At 44.3% G+C, this 27,002-nt stretch overlaps 1 protein-coding gene across 2 annotated transcripts in view; it reads right to left on the bottom strand.

Moving 5' to 3' along the window:
* The window catches only part of NINL (ninein like), a 247,655-nt gene that overhangs the window by 7,688 nt on the left and 212,965 nt on the right, over positions 1-27,002 (bottom strand). The window contains exons 20-24 of one of the 2 annotated variants that reach the window (XM_030196281.1): positions 16,450-16,519; positions 14,727-15,011; positions 11,686-11,778; positions 4,940-5,044; positions 3,242-3,454 (exon numbers count right to left, since the gene is read on the bottom strand). In XM_030196281.1, the coding sequence (XP_030052141.1) occupies positions 3,242-3,454; positions 4,940-5,044; positions 11,686-11,778; positions 14,727-15,011; positions 16,450-16,519 (766 nt within the window). The remainder of the gene's footprint in view (positions 1-3,241; positions 3,455-4,939; positions 5,045-11,685; positions 11,779-14,726; positions 15,012-16,449; positions 16,520-27,002) is intronic. The other variant, XM_030196282.1, reaches the window with a different exon arrangement.

The raw sequence follows: 27,002 nt of genomic DNA on the forward strand, positions 1-27,002 counted from the left end.
CATTCAGCTGGCCTAGTGGTTAGGGTGGTGGACTTTGGTCCTGAGGAACCGAGTTCAATTCCCACTTCAGGCACAGGCAGCTCCTTGTGACTCTGGGCAAGTCACTTAACCCTCCATTGCCCCAGGTACAAATAAGTACCTGTGTACAATATGTAAGCCGCACTGAGCCTGCCATGAGTGGGAAAGCGCAGGGTACAAATGTAACAAAAATAAAATCCATTCAGTAAAAAGTGGAGGTGGCCAGGAGGATAATGATGTCACTGGAGCCACACTCAGGTTATTAATTTTATTGTTGATAAGATTAATAACCTGTGTGGTTCCAGTGACATCATTTTCTCCCTGGCCGTCTCCGCTTGTTGTTGTTTCTGTTTTCTGTGGAACATTTTTGTTGTTCTCCTGTTTCTCTTATCCACTCAGCAACTGACTTTTGCCATGAAATAGATAAATGTACTGCCATCTTTGCTCCCCCCAACAAATAGACCCATTATTAAAATGGCTAATTATTTTGGTTATTGGCTGCAGTCCCCAGTGGGTGAAGTGTATGTGCCCCTGAATTTTGCCCCCATATTTGGATCTTTCAGATTTCATGGCCTATCCAGTGATGTCTCTCCTTTGCTGTTCATCATGGGGAATGCGACATTTCCAGCTGTTAGAACTTCCCTTTTGTTTCTGCGGTGGGCGGGTCAGGGGATTAAGTATCTATACCATGTGCTTACAGAGGATGGATGACTTAAGTAATTCGAAGACTTAAGCACAGAATATGGGCTAGTCATAAATGATCAATTTGCATAGATCCAATTGCAGTATCACATAAGGGGGTTGGAGATGAGACTTGATATACCGTCTTTTTGCGATTACAATCAAAGCAGTTTACATATTATATACAGGTACTTATTATTTTGTACCAGGGGCAATGGAGGGTTAAGTGACTTGCCCAGAATCACAAGGAGCTGCAGCAGGAATTGAACCTAGTTCCCCAGGTTCTCAGGCGACTAGGGTACTCCTCCACTTTGCCACAATTAACATCTATAATCTGGGACCACTTTAACACTATATATGGTTTACACGCTCAACTTTTGATTCCTTTGAAATATTACCATGGCTATTTGAGGGGAAAACTCCTGGAACATGATTATGCGCTAGAGTAATCCCCCATTATAATGAGAATTACTAGTACTGATGGGAGCCTTCCCTAGAATCACTGGGGGAGGGAACTGGTCAGTAATGGCAATAATACAGGCCCAGCCCCAAGGGGAATGTTTGTGGGAAAGTGCTGAGGGAAATGTTCCTGGTTGTTGAATGACAGTAGGGGAGGAGTTGTTGGTTGTTCCCGCTATAAGTACTTCCTCATCTCTTTAGATGTATTCTATAAACGGCTCTATATGCAGCCAGCCATTTTTAAAATACCCAGGAAACTATGCACATTCTGACTTGGAAGTCCCTTTTCCCTCCCAGACGACCAATATAAAATTGGCTTTTTAGTATATTACTTGTAGATATGCATACAGTTCTTTCTGGGGTCCAAAGAGCTGGGTTACCTCAGATTCAGAAATCCCATTATCTTCCTACTTCCTGAACACTAAAATCTGTGCTAACCCAGCGTAGGAGAAATACTGATTCTTTGCTGTCCTGCTGAAATTTCAAGCACCTCCTCAAAGGTGACAGCAAATGGGCAAAGTTTCTAGGAAATAACACAGCATACTTAGACACTGTAGCACTGTTTTGGAGGACTGTGAAAGTGGTCATCATGGGGAGATAATTTTATTTACGACCAGAAGGACAAGAGTTGGATAAAATATTTCTTAAATTGGAAAAACAAGTAAGGACAGGTAGCTTCTGGAAAGCAATCCTCTGCAGAGATAAAACAGGGCTATATTGGTTTCATAGCCAGCACGCAACATGTTACACTATCAGAGAACTACTATACTAGAAGTTAATCCAAAATGGAAACAAGCTTGGAAAGCGGCAGCCCTTAAAACTGAGAGGGACATAAATATGTTGAAGCAATAAGGGACAGTGAGTTTTCTCATGTGGGCTGACTACTTAAGCGCCTATTCCAAAAAGAAGGGAGCTGTAAATGCAGGTAAAAACATCCTTGGACATGGGGATCCTCCTACAGATTAGTGGAGAACAATTAGAACTATTTAATGCCCCCTATCTTTACTGAGGAGATTCAAATGACAATGAGAGAGGCCACAAATTGCAAGGCCCTTGAACCCAGCGGGTTATGGGGGGAATGGATTTTTGCAGTACCACATGCCTGCAGGGTGACTGGAGCACAGCATCACTCTACATTACTAAGATCAGGAATGACTAAATAGGAGTTGACAGAAAATTAAAACCCATGGGGCTGATATTAAGCTTGTGAGGTGGTGGTGGGGGGAATAGTAAGGGAATGCTTAATATAGGTAATTAGGGGTTGAGAAATTGTCATGGTAGGTGGATGTAAAATATTCAAATGTTTGCTGTAACTGGTATTTTTGTATGGTTTGGTTAATAAAAGTATTTGAAAGTTCAAATGCTGGCCGCTGCAGTTAAGAAAAACACCAGATATTCATCACTGGTATCTGGATATGGACCAACGTTGAATATGTGGGAATCAGTGCTGACCAACGGTATTGTCCAATTAGTGGTGATTCTCAAATTGCTAACCAGATATTTAGACCTCTAACTGGATAGCTATCATCGTTGACTGGATAACCTCCAGCTCCTTCTAAGCTCTGCTCATAGACTGACCGGACACTGTCCGGATTAGTACTGAGGTGATTAGAGGGAATATTCAATGGCACTATCTGGTCAGTGCCACTAAATATTCCACTGTCCGGCACATATCCAGTTAGCAGTACCAGGTATTTGGATAAGTGCCTTTAAATATCGGCCAGTGTATTTCTTCATCAGGAACAAAATAAAAGGAGAAAATATGTTTAATATTTCTGTCATAGTTTTGTGGGGTATCAGTTATAGAGTTGTTGTTGTTGTTGTTTTTTTGTTTGTTTTTTTGCCATACTAAAAATGTATGAGGTTTCTGTTGTGCTTGGGGATTCTTCCTCTGACTTTGTATTTTGTTGTTTGGTGTTATGTACGAGTTCATCTTGTAGGATTGGTTGTTGTTCATTTTGAATGTGTTTAATAAAACCTAATTTAAATAAAAAAAAAAAAAGAGAGAGAGAGTAAGGACATGGTTTTCTCCCCCTTTCCCCCCTCACCAAGGACACAAATAAATAACAGAATCCTTTCTCACCTGCTGGCAGGCTAGCTGCGCCTTGGCTTGGTCTGCAAGAGCCTGGAGACTCTCCTGCAACTGTTGGACTTTCTGCTGTTCTTCTGACAGTTTAGACTGCAGCTGGGCCAACTGACTTTTAGACACAGCACCAGTCAGCTGCTCCTTCATATGCTGCAGCTCCCGCATGTGCTGAGACTGGGCGAGAGTCAGTCTGCTGTTGGCTTCTAATAACTGCATTTCACGGATGGGGGGTTGGGGGGGAAAGCAAAGAAAAGCAATAGGTCATAACAGATGAACCGCAACCGAGAACGTGTTTTGAATGCATCATATTGGTGGCCCCATTTATACAATAAGGAGAAGGCAAAAATTTACAAATCGTCAAAATACTTTAAGTTATAGTGGTCCCCACAGGTGCCTCTACCCTATCTGATTTTCAGGATATCCACAATGACACTAGCTTCAATGGTTGAATTACTTAGCATGGAAACTGAGAAGAGTGCTCCCTGGCTGTAAGAGCACAGCAAATGATTCAAGTCGGTGGACACAAGTTTCTCACATGATCACTGAAGGCCCTAAAGACGTTTGGATACATTGATGGACATACATGCTGTAAGTATTGACTAAGTTGGTTATCTTGAAAGTGCATTATATGATGGACATATACGTCATACTAATGATGATATTTTGATATATATTGCTGTAATGTCACAATTGTTAATGTATGAAAAATACAAAATGACAGTAATGAAGCTGCAAGAAAAATATTGTTTAAGTAGTATGCAGCTGGTATGGGTATTTTCTTTCGTCCTTCAGAAGAATGAGTGTGAGGTTATTTTAATAGTGGATGAGTGTGAATGATTTGGGTTGAATGAATATGAATGTGTTTTGATGTAAGCAGCAAGGGGTTGATGTAAGCAGGTTAAAGCTGTGGAAGATTTTTCAATGATAATTTTTCTAATAAATTTGAATAAGATAACAGTAGTTGTAGTTACTTTTGTGGGAGGCAATGAATATGCTTGAAATATTTTTGTGTACAATAGAGGTGATACATGCAAATCTATTAAATGAAAAAAAAAACTCAGGTCAATATTCAGAAATATGTATCCAGATATCATCTGCTTTCCACATATGTGCTGCTGACTGAGATATTTAGAGACACTATCTGTTAGCCAGATAACCAAAAATAGATACCGCCCAATATATATCTGCAGCAGTCAATGTTTAGGCCAGTGGTTTCCAAACCTGGTCCTGGAGGCACCCCAGCCAGTCAGGTTTTCAGGATATCCACAATATATATTCATGAGAGAGATTTCCATGCTGTGGAGGCAGTACATGCAACTCTCTCATGAATATTCATTGTGGATATCCTAAAAACCTGACTGGCTGGGGTGCCTCCAGGACCAGGTTTGGGAATCACTGGTTTAGGCAAAACACCAGCTGCCATGGTGAACGGAAACTAGATACTCATCAAAGGTACTCAGACACCAGCTAGCACTGAATTCAAACTGCTAACCGAATAAAGTAGACAACAGAACAAAGAAGAGCTCAGTTTTTGTCTAGGTGCACCTAATGAGTGGTCTCTTATTCTGTATTCAGTGAGGGTCTGTCCATGTTCGCATATGACTGAGGTGCAATCAGATAATTAATAATATTGCTTGTTCTTTTAACCGCTCATGGAATATCATGAGCGTGTTCTTACTGATCCTGCCGTGGTACCTGGTCCTGGCACTCCTCAAGCTCCTCTTTCAGTCGTGTTTGCTTTTGTCTCAGTATCTGGCATTCCTGGTTCATGTGTTCCAGTTGCATCTCAAGCTGTTCAACCTGTTTCAGTCATCAAAAGATACACAGAAACATTAGTACATAGGCAAGACAAGATGGGTTTAACTGAAATGAAAGCTAAACAGTCCAAATGTCATATAATACTGCTGGTAGGGTTACTAGCTGGCTCCAGATTTGTCTAATACTGTTGATTCTCTCCTGGATCTACCTCATTGATTGCAAAGGCTTCTGGTTTACATTTGTTAATTCATTCCCTAAGAAAAGCAAACATTCAAGTCCTTCCATGAAGTGATAAACCCATGAATAAATCAACCCCATTGGGCAAAGCTGGAGCCAGTTGATGACCCTAATTCATGCACAGCAAATAATGCCCACTCCTTCCCCCCAGGTTAAATACAAATCTTACTATTAAGCTATCATTTTTGAAAATGTTTGTCATTCTTGACCGTCCCTTGGGAACAGTCATGTTTGCAGAGTGTTACAAATACCATGATAATAGGATGGAGTGTGTGATGTGATGTGTCATTTCTGACTCCAAACCCAGTATGGGGACCTTGCTTCCCCCTTCTCCCCTCCCCCCCCCCACACCACCACCACTTGCAGAACCTCATTACCCTTCTCTTGTACTTGCCCAACATGGACTGAGCCCTCAATGTGGTCCCTACTCACAAAGGTTTGCCCATCCCTATAGTATGGTCAGTTCAAATACAAAGCATGCGAGTTCATTTAAGATTTCTGCCTATTGGCCTATTGCCAGTGGAACTATGAGGAGCTGCTGAAAAGCTTTCTAATAGTAACATAATACTATAAATATAAATACAATAGGACAATAATAAAGAAATTTCTGTGAGCAAAAGAATGTTTTACCAAAGGAAATGGGGGCTTTGATTATTTTCTACCTCCCATAAGGAGTAAAAATCTGTGCATTATTTTGCAATATGCATCTATTTCCCTGCACTGTGTGGAGATATTTCCAGGAGTGAGGAGAGTGCAGAGACTTAGACAACACATGTAGTTTTGACCAGACATATCAGAGGGGACAAGTAAAATGAGAATATGGCTAATAATGGTTTCTAGACTTTTTCTCCAGAAACATGTCTAAATCCTTGTGGCCTGGCTTGGTCACTGTTTGGAAAACAGGATATTGGGCTAGATGGACCACTGGTCTGACCCAGTATGGCTACTCTTATGCTTTTATGTTCCTTGTTAACCCAGCTATATTAGCTGCCTTGACCACATCTTACAGCTAAAAATGTACCGCTTAATTGTAAGTTGAATGAAAATATTGTTTGGATTTGTTTTAACTGTGCTACCTATTAATTTCATGGAGGGCCCGCTTCTCTTACTACTGTTAAAAAGAATAAACAGCTACTCCCTATGTACCCATTCCACCACACTCATGGTTTTACAGACTTTTATAATATCACTTCATAGTCGCCTCTTCTCCAAGTTAACAAACCCTAAACTGTTAAAACTTTCATCAAAGGGGAGCTATTCTTGTTTACAGAGCAAAAGTCCAGAAACTATTCTTAGCCACTCATTTATTTCACCTGTTTCCTTTGATACATTTTCTAGCCCCACTATAGGGGCAATTCTATAGTACAGGCATTGACATTTAAGTACCCTGCATGTATAAATGCCAAGACCTAAATGTGTAGGTAGCAGGGGCGTAGCCAGACTTTGAGATGGGAGGGGGCCAGAACCCAAGGTGAGGGGAGCACATTTTGGTGCCTCTCCCTACCACTCCCCACCACCGCCTTGCTGCCTCCCACCCACCGTCGCTGCACATACCTTGGCTGGTCGGGATCCCCAACCCCTGCCAGCTGAAGCACTGCCACACATGCCTTGGTTGGCGGGGGGTCCCCAACCCCCGCCAGCTGAAACGCGTTTTCCAGCACTGGTCTCTGGCACCGCCGCATTTCCTGCCCTGCTATCTCTTCCCCTTATGTCATGTCCAGCATGCTCGTTTTAATGAGTTTCACTAAAATGCGCATGCTGGATGTGAGGGAAAGAGAGAGCAGGGCAGGAAATGTGGCGGCGCCGGAGACCAGTGCTGGAAAAAACGCTTCAGCTGGCGAGGGTTGGGGACCCTTGCCAGCCAAACCATGGCCCCCCGTAGCTATGCCACTGGGTAGCTTACTTTACAACTTACACAAGTGTCAGATTTCATAAAACTAGATGTCCATATGGAGTCAATTAAGGAGCCAAGCTATCAAATTTAAATTTTTCACTTTGTTGGATGGTTTTAAACACCAGAGAGGTAAGCACATTTTCACCCTCCTCTAAAGAAGAGCTGACACACAGGACTCAGAGCTGGTGTAAGTGCCAACAGACAAAAGCTTTGAAATATACATGTACTGGCTGTTGAAAATAGAAAATACATACACAATTTTCAGGCCTGCCCTTCAATGCTCATGTACACAGCAACTATTCTAAAACTTACATACATAAAGTGATTTATTTATTTTTTATGATGTTTTTTTTTTTTTGTTACATTTCTACCCCACACTTTCCCACTCATGGCAGGCTCAATGTGGCTTACATATTATATACAGGTACTTATTTGTACCTGGGGCAATAGAGGGTTAAGTGACTTGCCCAGAGTCACAAGGAGCTGCCTGTGCCTGAAGTGGAAATTGAACTCAGTTCCTCAGGACCAGAGTCCACCACCCTAACCACTAGGCCACTCCTCCATTATTAATGATAAAAATACAATAAATAGAACATCTTCAAAATATACCGTGACTCTTTGGTACATGGCTTCCAATAAGAGCAAAGCAGCCTAGAACTCAAATTCCCACCCCTCATATCCATACCTTCCCCATATCCTCCACAGAACCTTAATAAGTCCTTAGCTTAACCTACTATGGAGGTGTGAAGACTGCTCAGGAAAATCCCTTTCCTTTACAATAGGATGAGTCTTCATTTCATTATTTGGGCATACAGCTCCTGTTTAAGACCTTTCTGCTAAAAAATATCTCCGGGCCTCTTTCCTATACTAGTGAGTGCCTACTTCAGTGGTGGACTTTTCCTTTAACTTTGCATGGTAGAATTCAGCTTTTTAATATGATATTATTCCCAAAATGGCTTTATACATTTCAAATTTTGCCCTTTGGCTCTTGAAAAAGAATATATTTACCCTCCAAAAGCTTTTGACCAAGTTCTGTTGGGGAGCAGGAAACCGAAATTGGCTTTTAAACATCATGTATGGTGGAATGAGTCTCCCTGATCTCCCCAAATATAATCAGGTGCGCCTTATGAGACAACTAGGTGATTGGTTTTTAAATCAGCAAACGTTTACTAGTTTGGATTATGAACGAGCCTTTTATTACTCCTGGCATTTTAACTTATTACTTCATAGTCCGCTATCATCTATTCCACATTCCCTGCAGCTCAGTGTCTTGCCCTGCCCACTTCAGAATATGTGGTGTACTTTTGTATGGTTATTGGGAGGTAATCCTGGATCATCGGATCAGCTACCCATCCAGGGCAACCTCCATTTTTCTCCAGGGATGACATGCACTGGTTTTGCCCGCTGTGCTCAGCAGGTAGTGACACTTTTACAACATGTGATGAATGGGGGGGGGGGGGGGGGGACTGATCTGATTTTTTGGGGGGGCTTTGTCAGTTGCGTCACTATATACAGTCTCTGGATCCTGCTGGAGTGGAGTTTTCGCTGGGTGATCGCTTACAGAATTTTTTTGACAAGTTTCTAGAGGGGAACTTTTCATTTTGTGTGTTCATCATGAACTCTGGTCTCTTTTCCCTGCTCAACCTCATGATGGGTTGAGTTCTCACTGGGGCGTGGACTTGGGCATCTCTTTGGAGGCACTGGATTTCCCAAAACTGATTGGGCGTATCCCTGAAATTTCAGTTAGTGCTGAGTTACAAAAGTGCCAATTTCATGTGCTTCACTGTGTATATTTTACGCAAGACCAAGTTTTTAGATCAGGTAGGATAGAGACTCCCATATGTCAGAAATGTCATGGAGATGTTAATAATTTTATGCATGCTTCTGGAGCTGCTCGAAGGTAAAACATTTTTGGCAGGCAGTTTGGAGGTATCTGGAAGGTCTAGTGGGTCAGTGTTTGCCATTTTCCCCAGTAAGGATCTTGTTGGATAAATATGAGGCTTTCTGTGTTGCTAATAGATATCATCATTCCTTACTCCAGAAGGCAGGAGTACTCGGTAAGAAGGTTATCTTAGGGGTCTGGATCAGTCATGTAGTTCCCTCCTGTTGGGCATGGCATAAACATTTTCATGTCCTTATGCTGCTAGAGCTATGCCAAGCTAAGTTTTTGCTGAAGAGGAAGAAGGCCTTTTTAGCAGTGTAGGAGGTATATCTACAATCACTGTTTCCTCATGCCCGTAGTTTGATTCTTAATTGGTTTTGACCCACCTGGTCTCATTGTGTTGGGAGTCCTTCACCACACACATCACTGGATGTATGGGTGTGTGTGTAGTTGGTTTGTTTTTGTTTTTTTGTAGGGTGGGGGTTGGGGGGTTTGAGAACCCTGGGAGATCAGAGTTCACTCCTTGGGTCCTTCTTGGGGGGGCGTTTGATTTTGCTCCTGTTCTTTTTTGGTGTAAAATATACCTGCCCTGTGCCTAGCACATGTTGTCACTGTGGTTTGGTGGGATAGGGAGGGATTTGGGGCCTGGCTTGTATTTGTAAAGCATTTATATCTTTTGTTTGCTTGCTTGATGTCATATCTTTCTTTGCTCTATATAAATGTTGTTTTCGGACAGTATGGTGGAGAGGTGGGGGACTGGGGTTAGGACTGATTTGGTACAACTGTTGAACAAATTTGTTGTTTGCTGTTGGAGTGACTCTCGTTTCATTGTTTGTTCAATAAAAATTGCTTTAAACTAAAACTATTTGAAGAAAGTATTTCTACACTCAACACACAATTAAGCTAAGGAATTTATTGCTGGAAGATGTGTCCAAGGCAGTTATTACAGCCAGATTTAAAAAGGGGTTAAGAGGTTCCTGGAGGACAAATCAATATACTATTGTTCGCCATGTAGACTTGGGAAAGCCACTATACTATTTTCAGTCCACTAATCAGGTAGCTAACTGGATAAAGTTAGGACAGACTTTTTAGTATCCTAACTCTATTCGGTTAGTTATCCAGGTGCCAGGCGGCTGAATCTTACCGGGACCTGAATAAATGCCGGCGCTTGTATATCCCCAGATATTCAGTGCTAGTATCCAGGTATGCCAACCTGGCATTGAATATCTGGGTATAAAACAGCCTATGGCAGCCACCATTTAAGGATCTTAAACAAAAATACTCCAGACCATCTTTTAAGCTATGTCAAAATATTTATTATGTAAAAATACTATCACTCCTCTCTCATTCATACCACTCACACACAATACTAACAGCCTGACATAGTAGTCACTCTGTAACGCGCTATGTTGTCAAACGCAGTAAACAGTTCACAAACTGATGTTGTAATAAGGGAGAAAATAGGTTCAACACCCCTCTTTCTTCTGTAACCAAGAGCATATAATACTTGTAAAAGACTCCTAGATATAGTATCTTCACATAATCAAAATGTGGCCGCTCTCATAAAGTCAAGACAAATCGCAACAAGTAGTTAAGTCCCAACATGTTTTCTGACCCAGCGCGAGTCTTAATAACCCATTTCAGCGGGTCAATCATTGAGAACAACAGAAGCAATCACTAGTCAGCTGTCAGACATAAAGTTCAAATGCCCCTCTGCTTCTCAATGCGAGATCACATTTTGTAGTTCTTCAGGATCGACCCGCTGAAATGGTGCTTCTCCTGAAGAAGAGCCACCATTTAAGAACATGCTGACTGCTCCATGCTGAATGTTGCCCCTGAATTATTGCTTTTAGGGTATCATAATCCTCCCTAGAAACCTATGGTAGGCCTGCCAGAGAACAGGGCAGCAACAATTTTCTCCATGCTAAGTATCACTTTCCACTTCTTCTCTGACGAGAGAGAGATGTGGTAGCCGTGTTAGTCCACTTTTAAAGGTAATCAATGGAAATAAAACATGGAAAAGAAAATAAGATGATACCTTTTTTTATTGGACATAACTTAATACATTTTTTGATTAGCTTTCAAAGGTAGCTCTTCTTCGTCAGATCGGAAATAAGCAAATGTTGGTAGATGAAAGAATATATAAGTGAAACTCAAAGCATTTCAGTGACAGTCTAACAGGATGAGGGTGGGTTAGGTGAGAGCCGGGTGGATGAGAGACAGGTAGATATGCATGGAGATAAGAGGGTGATAAAGCAGTACAATTTGGTTTATAATGGGCTAGAAAACCCAGATCTTTGTTAAGTCCTGTCTGGTGGGTGTCAAAATATTTAATCATTCTGACTTCAAAGGTCTTACGTTCCTGTATTGTTTTAAAGTTCCCTTTTAGGATTCTTACCATAAAATCACTGGTACAGTGTTCTGGTTTTGTAAAGTGCTACCCCACAGAGGTGACATCCTGGTTGGTACTAGCATTTTTCATATGGTGTCTATGTAAATTAAATCTTTTCTTTAGTATCTGACGAGAGAAACTAGAAACTGTTCCACATATGTTCCATTAGAACCCTGGAGCCAACCACTAGGGATCTCTCCACAGGAATCTACTGAGGCATACTAGTAACTAAGCAGGAACTACTTGTGCTACAGAGAAAATGAAAGAATTTACTTTACCCTTCTCACCTTTTCCTTGCTTTCCTCTGCTTCCTGGAGAATACCTTCTCTCTCCTGCTGTAGACTCTGGTGTTCGAAAGTCAAAGCTGCGACCTGTGTGTGCATCAAACACAAATCATCAATCACTGCTTTACACTCAAGCATTCATTCTGTAGGAAGGCTGGAGAGCCCAAGCTAAGCAAAGCAAACTTGCTGGGGAAGTGATTGACCTCCTTCCCTTCTTGACATAGTGACAAAGCATGAGTGGCATACAAAAACACATTTGCAGTATATAGATTTATAAATATAGCCACCAATATTTCTGTCTAGAAGTCTTTCTGTAGGCCCAAATAATCACTCGAGCTGGTCAGCGTATAATATTAAGCCCAGGGCCGCCACCCACCCACCCACCCACCTCCCTCCATCCAGCCTGCCCTCGTTTGACGTAACTTGTGCGAGGGCGAGACACAGGGAGGGAAGGCCCGAAGGGAGGCGATCTGCAGACTACCGCTGCTGCGCTTCTTTCACACGGAGCGAGGTCAAGGTGAGGCACTATGATTTGAATTCAGGGGGGCCCAGCCTGGTGGTGGACGGAGGTGGGCGGGTGGATGGGACTGAAGCGCTGGGCCCCCCTTGGAGGCCCGGGCAACTTTGTCCCCCCCCCCCACCCCACCCCCTCTCAGCGGCCCTGATTAAGCCCTGGCACTTAACTTTGTTCATACATTCATCATCACTATGGTGCAATTCTACTAGTGGGTGCCTTCTTTTAGGAGTGCTGATGCAAAGCAGGGAGCACATATTCTAATCTGGGCACCGATCGAATAATAGCATATGTTGGCATTGGCGTGCCTTACATGTACACGCCTGCAGTAATTCCTGCCATAGATCTGGTGTAAATGCACCCAGAGTGCACATAATTTACAATATTCTGTAAGTTATGCACATAAGTGAGAGACACGCCTATGTGCCACCCATGTTCCTCCCCCTGCAATTATGACCAACAGCACTTACACGTGCCCTTATAGAGTAGCATTTAAAGCAGTTACATGCTCACGTGCTAATTTCCCTACAGTTACACATATACACGAGTATATAAATGCAGGTGCGAATTTACAGAATTACATTTTATCTATGTAAATAGTGTTACTTCATGTACAGCGCTGAGAAAGTTTTGCATCACCTAAGCAAAACTTCACATTTACATGTTTAGTTGGCTCACAGTCAAAGTACGTCATAGAAACGTAGAAAACATCATTTTATTCAGAATACTACATTCACTTTGAGTGGTTTTATGTTATGCTCTAAGTATTGTGGCATTTGTAGAATGCATGGATTCTGCACCAAGCTAGGATTGAAATGGACCAACCAAATAATAGGGCTGTCTTCCAATAGAAATGCAGATCATTTAGTCAATCACACTGCGGCTAGATGCACAGCTTGCAGTATAAATTTTGGCAGGAGTTACCAAAACACTTAATGCTGAAAAGTGGTTCAAAGACGAAAAATTCAAAGCGCAGGCTGCATTTGTCAGGAAAGCTGGGTTTGTGTGGTAGTTTTGCATGAGGAGGGGTATTCCGGTCAGGAGACTGCTGCAAAGGATGGATGGAATCAAAGTACAGTATAAGATGACTGGCAGCATGAAGGATAGGTATTGATGTGGTCAGCCTAAGAAGTCGAGATAAAGAAAGGATTGTTTGTTGCTCAAGATATCCTTGAGCAACAGGAAGCTCACCTCTCATCACTGCTCAGAGAATGGAAAGAGAAATGCTCAGCTGGTGTTTGCACTTCAGCTTTAAGGAGAAGATGCTTGGAATTTGGAATGAGATTTCAGAACAAGGACAAAGCCACTGCTGACAGATGACCAGAGAAAGAGGCGTATAGCATGGGTAAAGAAATACTCCAGTTAAAGCAAAAAAGAATAGGAGAAAGTGTTACTTAGTAATGAAAGCACTTTCTACATCCTTGGAAATCATGGAAAAAAACATTTATGAGAAGGTTCCCAGTAGAAGAATATTAAACCTGAGTGCCTGAATCTCTCAGTTAAGCATCTAACAATAATAATGATCTGGGGATGTATGACAGCCAGTGGAGTTGGCAGACTTCACATCGCTGATATGATGGTCAATGCACACAAATACATTGAAATATTCTCTTATATGGCAGCAGGCCCTGTGCCATGCATACCCAGGATCCACTGCGCAGGACAAAGTGTCACCATTTTTCAAGATGGTGGCACCAGAGAAAGGAGCAAATGGGCATTGCTCCTGCCTCTCCTATTAGGTATGTTGGGTGGATTTGGATGGGTTGAGAGATGGGGGTGGGGGAGTAGGTACCTCTAGACATCAAAGATTTAAATTTTTTACTTGAGGAAAAGGGTTTGGGTCCAGAGGGAGGAAGGGGCTTGGGGCTGGAAGAAGAAAGGGGGAGAGGGCCACTAGACCACCAGGGAAATATTTAGAACTGTGTGGGGGGGGGAGGGGTCAGGTTGGGTTGCTGAGGGGGGCCGCCAGACCACCAAGGGGGTCAATGCAGGCATCAAGAGCAGATTGGGGGGGGCGGAGAGAGAGGGTGCTGGTAGACACTCACTGCTCTCAACCAACTCTATGCTGCCTTGGACCCTAGCATAAATTTTCCTCTGGTAATCATGTGGCCAAAGCTTTGGGGGGGGGGGGGGGGGGAGGGTTGCATGCTGCGGGATAGCAAAAGCACTACATTTGCATTAATTTCAATAAAATTGAGGTCAGGGTTTCCACATGACTTTACACTTGTGCTGAAATCCTTTCTGCATAGCTATCCCACCATAAAACTGTGTTAATCCTGTGGTAACCACATAGGAAGCTTTCTGCATTAGCTTCTGGTGTATTGTCTCTGTATTAATTGCATGGACAGATACTGGAAACACTGCCAACAATTAACCAGAAGCTCTGCAGTTATTGTCTGCTAATTTTGGCAACTACCACAGGGTAACTGCAAATTTGTACAGCACACACTCAAAAACAGTCTACATTAGCAAAGCTAATTCATTTGTAACATGGAGAGGATGTTAATTTTGGCTTCTTCACCTTTTCTCTCGAGGATTCCAGTTCTTGCACCATAAGCTCTTTCTCTCTCTGCCACAATGCTTGCTGCTGCAGCTGCTCCTCCTCAGCTCTAGCAGTTGCCTCCTGCAATTCCCTGGCAAAAGCAGCTGCCTCCTCCTTCTGATGTGTCACCTCTGTCAGCTCTTCCTGCAGCAGCTGGATAGTACTCTGGCTGCTCTGCCATCTGGCTTCTAAAGCTGAAATCGTGCCCTGTAGCTCAAGGGTCCTGGCATTTAACTGACATAATTCATCCTGGTACTTCTTGGACTAGAAAGAGAAATTGACAATCTCAATGCATGTTAAGAAGAAAATGAGGACTAACTTTTATGGGGGTGGGGGTGGGGGGTTGCCTTCAATTACATAGTCATATACAAGAGAAAAGGGAGAAAAAAGATCACTTGTTCCTGCAATGGCTGTTCATCCCCAGATCCAGGCAAGGTTCTTGACAAGGCTCTTGTCTCTAAGAAATGCTTTTACAAGTTGCGTATGATACGCTCAGTATGGTCACTGTTTTCTATTGAAGAAGCCCTGTGATCAATAATTCTTACTATGGTTATTGTCAACATAAATTATTGTAACTCACTTCTCTCTGGGATTTGGCATATTGAACTTTGAAGTCTGCAATTATTATAAAACACTGCAATAAAACTCATAAAAGGTGCAAAGAAAATGGGACCATGTAACCTCTCTATTCATAGAAGAGCATTGGCTTCCTGTCAAATACAGAATTCAGTTCAAAATACTAATCATTGTATGTAAAATTAACCAACATGGAATTCCTAACTCCTTTTTAAATATCTTATACCATACACACCCTCTAGACGTTTACGTTCATCAAATCAGAATTTACCTTCCTTTGTCATATTCACCTGCATCCATTGCTGATTCTGTTTTCAGCATTATTGGCCCTACACACAGGAACCACCTATCCCAAAACCTAGAATCAGAATCAAGTTATCCAGGGGTCCTTTTACTAAACCACACAGGCGCCTACGCAGGCTGAACATGTGCCAAATTGGAGTTACCGCCGGGTTACTGCATGGCCCTTGCGGTAATTTCAATTTTTGCATGCGTCCGCTACGTGCATCTGAAAAATATTTTTTCTGGTGCGCTTAGAGGACATGCGCCAAGTGGCATCTGGCACGAGTAGGTCATTAGCGCCCAAATTCTTTAGCGCTAGGTCTATGGCTGTCGGTAAGGTCTCAGACCCAAAATGGACACGTGGCAATTTTGATTTTGCTGCACGTCCATTGTTGGCAAAAAAAAAAAAAAGAGGCATTTTTTTGCAGGCGTGCTGAAAAATGGATCTGTGTGCGCCCAAAGCCCGCACCTACACTACCGCAAGCCATTTTTCAGTGCGCCTTTGTAAAAGGATCCCCCAGTGTTTAAAACTAAATTGAAGACCTACTTTTTTCAGCTGGCCTTCAACCTGGATCCTGATGACAGGCCTGCTCTCGTTCACATTACTACATGTGCACTCTTTCAGAAGAGTGCACATTATTAACAACAAATGAAAAAAAACATGACATTTGGAGTTTTTTTCCTGCCATATTTGTTTGATGACAACATAAAATGACAGGGGAAACATTGCTGACCTTTCCCATGTTGTCCCAAACAAATGCACATCCCAAGAGCAGATTTCATTGATTTAAGTTCATTATACTTTGGCCATCGTTATTTCATTTGTCTGTAATTAACTCCTTACCTGCTTGTTCAGCTCTTCTTTTTCATTTAAGGTTATTTCCTTCTCTGTTTTCAGCAGCTCAATTTGTTTTCTAAGGCAAAAAAATAATTGCAACATTTTTTGAACAGAAGCAAAAAACAGGGTTAGTTCTATGAAGAGACTATGGAAAGCACATTACCACAGCCCTGTATACATGAAGACCAGGCATTAGTTTGCATTCAACACACTGAGGCTGATTTTCAAAGGGTTTAGGCTCTTAACTTTCAGAGTTAGTCTCTCAAATTGGCCTCTTTGAAATGAATCCTAAATTTATGATCCTATAAAGTAGGTGGCAGCAAGAACCTATTTAAGGCGAAGGAATAAAGAGGCCAATGCAGAAAGCTTTGCAGTAGAGCTCCCACTCGAACATAAAAAAAAAATACTACAGCATGCTTTCATCAATGAGCATGCAAATTATTGCCATGTTATAATTGGGGCAGTAATCCGCAGCTCATTGATAAAAGTCACCTTTCCTGTCAGTGCCTAAGTGGTGACTGATTCAGGCACTGATAGGAAGGGTGAAATTTGTAAAAAAAAAAAAAAAAGTGGCACCCATCCCCTTGACATGACCAGCTCCCCTCCCATCCTGAGCCACAGATAAAATCCCTGGTGTCTACTGGCATCCCTTCCTCCCTTCCACTCCCCTTCCCCCTCCAATTCAACTAACTTTAAGAAAAGGCCCTGGTGGCTAGTGGGTGCTCCTCCTCACTAAGCCCCCTCCCCATGCCCTCTACCTTACATAAGGCAGGAGCAGAGTCTACTCGCTCCTGCCTAGGGTTACCATATGTCCGGATTTACCCGGACATGTCCTCTTTTTGAGGACATGTCTGGGCAACCGGGCGGGTTTTGCCAATTTGCTCATTTGTCCGGACAAATGGGCAGATTGCTAGCCTCCCCTCCCCTTACTACTGCCCTGGGGGGTCTACTGACCTCTTCTGCCTTCGGGGCAGGAAAGAGCCCCCTCTTTCCTGCCCGGAGCGCTGCCCTGCATGCATCCTTCCTGTTGTTGATCTTGGCGCCGATTCAAAATGGCCGCAGAGAGTTGAAGTGACCTTGCGAGACTTAAACTCTCGGCGGCCATTTTGAATCAGCGCCGAGATCAGCAACAGGAAGGATGCATGCAGGGCAGCACTCCGGGCAAGAAAGAGGGGGCTCTTTCCTGCCCAGAAGAGGTCACTAGACCACCAGGGCAGTAGTAAGGTAAGGGGAGGGGGGTGATGGGAAGGGGGGGTGATGGGGTGTGTGACGGGGAGGAGGAGAAAATGTGATAGGGGCGGAGCGAGGGCGTGAAAGGGGTGGGGTGGGGTGTGAAAGGGGGTGGGGCATATGTCCTCCTTTTTGGGGGACAAAATATGGTAACCCTACTCCTGCCTCAAGGTATTCTCATCTGCCCATCACACAGCTTAGATGAATTTCCTTCCACAACATCCCTGTACAGCTCATGAAGTGCAACAGATAAAGTCCTGCTTAACACATACATTTCACATTATCACTAAGACTGCTTTGCCTTATCTGTATGGATATTAACCTTTCAGTGGTTGTGAAGGCAGATTACAGCACTGGTTTCTAAGACTCCACTGCATGCAAATCTCTCTCATGAATATTTATTGTGGATATCCTGAAAAGCTGACAGGCTTGGGAACTACTGGATTAAGGCCTTGCATTGGAAAATATCTGCTAGCAGCACTGATTTGCTAACTAACTCAGATCTGCCTGCATGCAGTTGTACTCTTTAATTGTTTAGGAAATGCCAGAGGGAAAACAGAGCTACAAATCCCTGAATGCAATTGGGTAAATCATGGAATCAAGCAGTCCTTAAATAATTTAGGCTGTAGGAAAAGCAACCAAATGCAGAGCAGCTGCTCCAGCTGGTATTACTGCAGGCCACCAGTACTCTGCTTATAAGGCACAGCCATAGGTCAGGACTTTGCCTGAGAGAACACTTCTGCTCTGATAGATTTATTCTGTATACACAGAACATACCACAGATTAATTCAGGAGCAAATGTAAAAGACATAAAGGAAAACCCTACAGAGGCAGCATATATATATACTAGTAAAAATGGCCCGTTTCTGTTTTAAAGGAAACGGGCACTAGCAAGGTTTTATATGATTTTTTTTTTTGTAACCAAGCAGTTGTTATAAAAGTGTTATAGTCCGAAGGAATATCTATGGGTTTTTTTTGTGTTTTTTCTTTCCCTAAATTTGTAATTTTGCCAACATTGCCCATTCTCCCCCACCTCATCTACCCACCAATTGCTCACTTACCCTTGCTCATACTTGTTCTACTTCCCTCATCCCGGCATTTCTACATTCTTTTTTTTTTTATTAGTCTGATAATACTCAACTTATTTTTGTCCACCAAGACTTTGTAATCCCAATTACTATGTAAGCTGCTTTGAGTGGGAAAGCGCGGGGTACAAATGTAATAAATAAATAAACATATTTGTCTTTGTGTTTGTGCATTAACTCATGTGTTGTGGTGCTGGTTTTTTTTTTTTTTTTTTTTGCATCTTCACAGAGAGTGCAAGACTGGTTTTGTGTGAGAAAGAGAGAGCGTGTGTGTGTCTGACACAGAGATAGTGTGTCACAGAGTATGTGTGTGTGTCTCTCTCCATATCCTCCTTCTTGCAGCAGCACTGGGGTGGCACTGTCTCAGAGTGTATGTGTGTGTGAGAGTGCGTGTGTGACAGACACAAAGAGTGTGTGTGTTTGTGTGTTTTTGAGAGTGTGTGTGACAGTGACACACAGAGTATGTGTGTGTGTCTCTCTCCATATCCTCCTCCTTGCAGCATGCCCTTGCATTAGCACTGAGACAGCCATGGGCAGAGAAATCATATTAATTATTAATTTGGTGTTTAAAAGTTTGGTTCAGTCCTGCAAGTAGTGGAGGAAGGCCATCTGTTTTTAATTATTCAGATGTCTAGCTTTTGGTAGGCTACAGGTTAGAAAGGTCAGGGAGAAATGGAACTTTCACTGTCCCTTTTCGGGGTTAATGTTAGTTCAAAGGTATTAGTTTACCACATCTGTATACCATTAGGCATACTGGACGGCTTTGTAGGCAGACTGTAGTTTTAAAAGGATTAGTTTAAAATGCTGGTTAGAAGAAAATAGTTAGATTTAAGAAGTTCTTGATAGATGTAGATTATGTCTTATAAGGAATTTGATTTCTGCTTATTTTAGAATATGTTTTATTCTGTGTAATTAATAATTCTATGTAGAATATCTTTTCAATCCAGTGTTATATCTTTGTCTGACTTTCAATAAGACTGCAGTTGAAAAGGTCATCATCTGGTTTGAATTATCTACAGTCCTAGCTAGTTCAATGTATGAAGCTAATAGGTGAAAAAGGTCAGAAAAAGTCAACTTACTTCCTTGATGGATTATAGTAAAATGTAGGACTGTATGCCATTAAGCAAGACTGGCCTCTTAGCCCCTAAATGAACCCCGTTTAAGCTATGACTGGGATTATGTGAATAATAATAAAATGTAAGAGTTCTGGTGCCCAATTGTCTAGTGTGAGAGGCCCCAGGTCATAGGTCAGTTAGGAAATATCAAACCTATGTAACTGATATTTTGGAAATATATGTATAGAGATGATTGGTTCAGACAGGGTAATTAATCTATTCTTTACCATCTGGAAAGTAAGGGGGGCTAGGAGGGGGTTAGAACTGTATATAACTGGGAGCAGAGGCAGCTTACGTGGGAACAGACAGAAGAAGGAGAGAGAGGACAGACAAGAGATGCAGGATCCAGAGAGAGCTGAAGAAGAGACTTAATGCTGATGTCCTACTTTGTTTGCTGGCAAATAAAGAAGATTTCTCCCTCATTCTGGTGTGTGCTGTTTGACTCCTGAAGTACCACAGATTCTGCTAACACTAGTGGTAATTCCTGCAACAATTCTTGGTGGCAGCAGTGGGATCCTGAACCCTGCAGCAATTTCTGGCATCCAACTGACTGAGGAACATTAGCCGGGTATGTATTTTGTATTCTGTATTGTAATCCTAGCTAGGAAACTGTAAACCAGCCCCTCAAAAATTGAGGGAAGGGGAGTCTGATCAACTCTCAGCGAAGGCCTTAGTACCTCTAGTCTAGTGGAGATTAGTAGGGAAACCGCTAGAGCTTATCTGTATCTGAGAAATCTGAAATTGTTGGGTGGGATTTTCTGTACTGAATGTGTGTGATGCATGAATGATTAAATGAGTGCGGACTTCTTATAGCTGCGTTTTCAGTTAACGCGAGTTCAATTGGCCAGCGACGGAAGGAAGCGATTGTTGTTTGTCTACCTTTTGTCTCTGGATTTGTGGACCCCTAACCACAATTCCAAAAATTCCCTCCCTTTTGTGTGTTGTAACTGTAAGCATTATGGGAGGGACATCGTCTAGAAAAATTGATACTCCCCTAGATTGTATGCTTAAGAATTTCAAGAAAGGATTTTTAATTAATGATTATGGACAGACTTTAAGCTTAAGTACTCTAAGAACCTTGTGTGAAGTTGAGTGGCCATCTATGGGAGTGGGGTGGCCCCCTAGTGGCAGCTTAGATAGTGAAGTAATCCGGAAGGTCTATAGCATAGTTGTAGGAGAACCAGAATATTCTGAACAACTCCCTTATATAGATTCCTGGGACAGCCTTGTGACTGACCCTCCCTCTTGGTTGAAAACTTATATGGGATCCCCAGTAAAGTTCATGTTGGGCCGCGTTCAAAGAAAGATTAGAAAATCTAAACTGAAAGAGGGAAAGAGCCCCAGGAAGCCTACCACCCAATCGGTGGCTTCCGCCCCTACCCTGTCTGAGAAACCCATACTCTCTGATGACCCCTCAGATCTTGAGCCACCACCTTATGGCCCATTGTTGGGGTTCCGTGCCACCCCTAGAGATCCACGGCGTCCAGCCCAAGCCTCTCCAGCACAGGCTTCTCCGGATAGTTCCTCCCCTTCTGTGCAAACCCCGCCACATCCTAGGATGGACTTTTCACCCAGCCTCTATCCTTCTGTGCCACATCCTCCCCTGTTAACCTCCAAAGACCCGCTTTGGGCTGCACTCCCTGACTCCTCAACTCCCGATAGCCCAGCCTCTCCCTTTAGTACCCCTCCCCACTCATCAGGGGCCCAGCATCCCTTTCAATGGACTGAATCTCCTGTGATCACCTCTCAGTCTATGAGTACCCCTCCTCATTCCTCAGGGGTTCAACACACCTCCCCTGAATGGGTTAGACCCGCTACAATCACTTTTGAGCATGATAGGGGGGTAGCTCCTAGCTCTACCTCAGGTTCCATTCCCACCTCCTCGAGAGTTCTGCCCCTGCGTCAGGTAACCACCACTCGACCGGATCCTAATAATGAGGGTCAGGTTATGCAGGCACAGGCCTACCAGTATGTACCCTTCACAACCACCGATCTCCTGAATTGGAAGACGCATTACCCCTCTTATACCGAAAAGCCTCAGGCAGTGGTGGACCTAGTGGCTAGCATTATGGCCACCCATAACCCAACCTGGACTGATTGTCAACAACTTCTCCTGACCCTCTTCACAACTGAGGAGAGGCGGAAGATTTTACAAAATGCTGAGGCCATCACGCGAGCGCGTGTTCCCGAGGGGATACAGGACCCAGAGGAATGGGTTAGAACTCGGTTCCCTCGCGCAGCTCCAGCTTGGGATCCAAATAATGGGCAGCACTATGAACTGTTGTCTGGCTATTGCCGGGACTTGCTGGAAGGTATGAGGAAAGGCATAAAGAGGCCCATTAATCTGGCAAAGGTCTCTGAAATTCTCCAAGGGGCAACTGAATCCCCTGGGGCCTTTTTAGAGCGACTAATTGAAGCCTACAGAACATACACCCCATTTGACCCTGAGGCACTAGAAAACCAGAGAATGGTGAATAGTGCATTGGTGGCCCAGAGTATGCCAGATATCCGGAAGAAGCTGCAGCGTCAGGAGGGATTCGCAGGGATGAATACAACTCAGTTAATTGAGATCGCAACAAAGGTTTTCGTAAATAGGGATCAGGAGATGCGCCGAGAGGCTGACCGGAAGATGCAGAAGAAGGCCGACCTTTTGGCGGCAGCCATTACTAACTCCACCCTTAACCGAGGTCGACCTCTAGCTAATGGGAAGCCAAAGTGGGACCCCAGACCGCCAGCCAGGCCCCGAGATTTCTTCAATCAATCCCGGCCACGAGGGGAGAATCCCAGACCACGATTGGAGAGGGATCAGTGCGCCTACTGTAAGGAAAGAGGGCACTGGAAAGATGAATGCCCCCAGAGGCGCCAGGGACTGAGAAGGGGACCAGGAGATCGAGGAAGCCGAGGCCGAGTTCGAGAGGGAAGGTATGAGCCTCCTGAATCTGACATCATTGGGATAGCCGAGATGGCAGAATGGGATGAATAGGACAGACCGGGTTCCTACAAACTGGGCTCCCAGGAACCCATGGTCAAGCTAACCATAGGGAGCCGCTCAATTCCATTCATGATTGATACAGGAGCTGAACATTCTGTTGTGACGGAGCGATTAGCGCCTGTGTCTGGAAAAACTGTCCGAGTGGTGGGAGCCACGGGGGTGCAGAACCGGAGGCCCTTTCTGACGACCCGTAGATGCCAATTAGGCTCACACACAGTCACTCATGAATTCTTGTATATGCCACACTGTCCAATCCCTTTGTTAGGCCGGGACCTGCTGTCCAAGCTTAGGGCCCAAATTTCCTTTGACTCTGATGGCCAGACTTCAGTCTCCTTTCGGCCCCCGATATCCAGCCCTAAGGGCATATTGAGTTTCTGCTGCCCCCTTGAAGAAGAATGGCGGCTGCATCAGTCGCAGGGCCAAGTTGACCTATCCCTGGCCGACAGCTTCCAGGTCAATGGGGTATGGGCAGAAGATAATCCCCCAGGGTTGGCCCGAAATATTCCTCCTGTCCATGTAGACTTACTTCCAAGTGCCCGGCCAATCCATCTTCGTCAATACCCAATTCTCCGAAAGGCTCTGGAAGGGATTCAAGCACATCTGAATCGTCTGTTATCCCATGGAATTATTCGACCTTGCCAGTCTCCATGGAATACGCCACTGTTGCCAGTCCAGAAGCCAGGGACTGAGGACTACCGGCCAGTCCAAGACTTACGAGTGGTCAACAAATCCACTATTTCATTACACCCTGTAGTGCCTAATCCATATGTCCTGTTGGGATTGATACCTTCTGGAGCTACCCATTTCACAACACTGGACCTAAAAGATGCCTTCTTTTGTATTCGGGTGGCCCCCGCCAGTCAACTGCTTTTCGCCTTTCAATGGGAAAACCCAGTAACAGGACGGAAGCTTCAGTATACATGGACCCGCCTGCCACAGGGGTTTAAGAACTCCCCCACCATTTTTGGGACTGCCCTAGGACAAGACCTTAAGACTTTTAAATCTGAGCCTTCCAAGCGAGTTTTACTCCAGTATGTAGATGACCTCCTGATTGCAGCAGTGACCCAGGAAGAGGGTTTCGAGGCTACCAGAGAATTGCTGGAGTTACTCTTGGATGCAGGTTATAAGGTCTCACGCTCAAAGGCCCAACTTTGTCAGTCAGAAGTGAAGTATCTGGGCTTCTGCATCTCCCAGGGAAGTCGGAGACTGGATGTCAGTAGGAAGCAAGCAGTTGCTGCAATTCCCCAACCCAAGTCCAGAAGGGAAGTTAGGGAATTTCTGGGAGCAGCCGGATTCTGCAGAATTTGGATTCCGAATTTTGCACTGATGGCGAAACCCCTTTACCAGGCCACAAAGGGGGGTGAAAAGGAACCATTTGAATGGGGACCTACTGCTCAACAATCCTTCATTGCCATAAAGAAAGTCCTACTCCAAGCCCCTGCGTTAGGCCTTCCTGATGTGAAGAAACCTTTCTCACTGTATGTCCACGAGCGACAGGGGGTTGCTCTGGGTGTGCTGACCCAGATGATGGGATCCTGGCAGAGGCCTGTTGCATACCTGTCTAAACAGCTGGATGGAGTGGCTAAAGGATGGCCAGCCTGCATGAGGGCTATTGCAGCAACAGCCTTACTGGTCCAGGAAGCTGATAAGTTGACCTTGGGGCAAGAACTGGTTGTCAAAGTCCCCCACGCAGTTCTTACCCTCATGGAGTACAAGGGCAACCACTGGTTTACAAATAGCCGCATGGTTAAGTACCAAGCCAGTTTATGTGAGAATCCACGGATACACTTGGAAACAGTGGCTACATTCAATCCCGCCACTCTTTTGCCAGCATCTGAGGGACCACTGGATCATGACTGTATCCAAACCATGGATGAAGTGTACTCCAGTCGACCAGATCTTAAAGATGTTCCTTGGAGGGACCCAGATGTAATTTATTTCACAGATGGAAGCAGTTACGTGGAGAACTCCAAGCGATTGGCAGGCTATGCTGTGGTAACAGAGGACAAGGTGATAGAAGCAAGAGCCCTGCCCCAAGGAACTTCAGCCTAGAAAGCAGAACTTGTGGCCCTCATACGAGCTCTGGAGCTAGCAGCAGGACTGGTGACCAACATTTATACTGATTCCAAGTATGCCTTCACAACTCTACACGCTCATGGATCTTTGTATAAGGAAAAGGGACTCATAAATGCTGCAGGCCAACCTGTTAAGTATGGACCTGAAATACTGCAGTTGCTAGAGGCCGTTTGGGCACCTAAGAAGGTAGCTGTCATTCACTGCAGGGGACACCAAAGGATAGATACTCCAGTGGCCCGAGGGAATCGCCATGCTGATCGGGTGGCCAAGGAAGCTGCTCGAGGACCCCCAGCAAGTACTGTGACCCCCCTGTTCCAAATTCGACTGCAAGAATGGACGCCTATGTACACCCAAACGGAAGAGAAATGGGCTCAAGAGGAAGGAGCAGTAAGGAGACCTGATGGCTGGTTACATCTCCCTGATACCAGAGTTCTGGTGCCACGCCACCTAGCTTGGCCTGTAGTGTCTCAAGCTCATGACTTGTCACACTTAGGGAAAACAGCACTAGCCCGCCTACTCAGTCGAGTAGTGGTGCTGGAAGGATTGGATAGTCTGGTTGCCACTGCCTCTGCCCGATGTACTCTCTGTGCCCAGAATAATGCTCGTCAGGGACCCCGTATTCCACCAGGAGTTCAGTCTAGAGGACTAACACCCTTTGAGTCCCTAGTCATAGACTTCACAGAAATGCCCAGGAGCGGTAGGCTCCGATACCTCTTGGTCATAGTCTGTATTTTCTCTGGGTGGGTGGAAGCATATCCTACAGTCACTGAGAAAGCCACAGAAGTAGCTCGAGCCCTCCTTAGGGATGTTATCCCCAGGTATGGACTGCCCCTTGCTATAGGTTCAGATAATGGTCCCGCCTTTGTTGAAGCCACACTTCAGGCCCTGTCCCGCGCATTGCGCATTACTTGGAAATTGCATTGTGCCTACCGTCCCCAGAGTTCAGGGCAGGTTGAGCGGGCAAACAGAACCTTGAAAAATAGCCTAGCAAAGATTTGTCAGGAAACCCAACTGAAATGGCCACAGGCAGTGCCACTAGCCCTCTTCCGCCTCCGATGCACCCCAACTAAAGGAACAGCCCTCTCTCCCTTTGAAATTGTGTATGGGAAGCCCCCAGCCATTTTGCAGGGAATTAAGGGAGACATAGGGACTTTAGGGTCTGCCCAGGTGCAGGAGCAGGTAGCCCTCTTGGGCAGGATAATTTCTGAGCTTCAGTCTTATGTGAGAGAAATAAACCCTGTCCCCTTCCAGGCTCAGGTACATTCCTTCCTGCCAGGGGATAGAGTTTGGGTGAAAGCCTTTGGGGCCCCGGTGGAAAGGACCTTTTACTGTTTTGCTTTCTACCCCTACAGCTGTGAAGGTCGCAGGGATAACTCCATGGGTCCATTGGTCTCGAATCAAGTCTGCTGACCAGACTGAGCCCAGCACAGATCAGACGGAGCCTGAACAGTGGAGAGCAGAAAGTGATCCAGCGGAGCCATTGAAGCTGCGCTTGACCCGAACCAAAGAATCTGCTAGCTGAAAAGAAGGGTCAACTGCATACCGTAGGAGCTGCTGGACTTTGGCTCCATACTGAGACTCTTTCTTGCCTGATTCTGGCTTTCCTGGAATTTGAGAGCTTGATCCTTTTCAGTTGAGGGTCTATCCCAACTGGTATAAGAACTCAAAGACTGAGAACATTATATTAGAGTAATCTGTGACTAGCACAGACTGTTGGAATATTATTGCTTAATTAGTTTGCTGTATTTGTTTTAGATTAGGAAGAAAGAAAATGTTAGTAATTTGGGTGTTTTTGTTGTTTTCTACTCCTTGCCTCCTTTTTCCTAATACCCCAACTCGCTCCAACCTTTGGTTACATTCTGTCCAGGAACTAATTAGCCAGGCAAAGATTACTTCCCCTTGTATTGTGTGTTCCCGATTTTCTCCTTATACCACAGATGTCCCAGCTGTTCCTGTCCCTGTGCCGCTTACAGCTCTTATACCTCCCTACTTTTCGAGTTCAGGCCCTTGGAGCCAGGATTATACTTGGTGGTCCTTTTATAATGCTACTTCCCCCTCTGA

Source organism: Microcaecilia unicolor, chromosome 3, assembly GCF_901765095.1.
Source record: "Microcaecilia unicolor chromosome 3, aMicUni1.1, whole genome shotgun sequence".
In the NCBI taxonomy this organism is placed as follows: domain Eukaryota; kingdom Metazoa; phylum Chordata; class Amphibia; order Gymnophiona; family Siphonopidae; genus Microcaecilia; species Microcaecilia unicolor.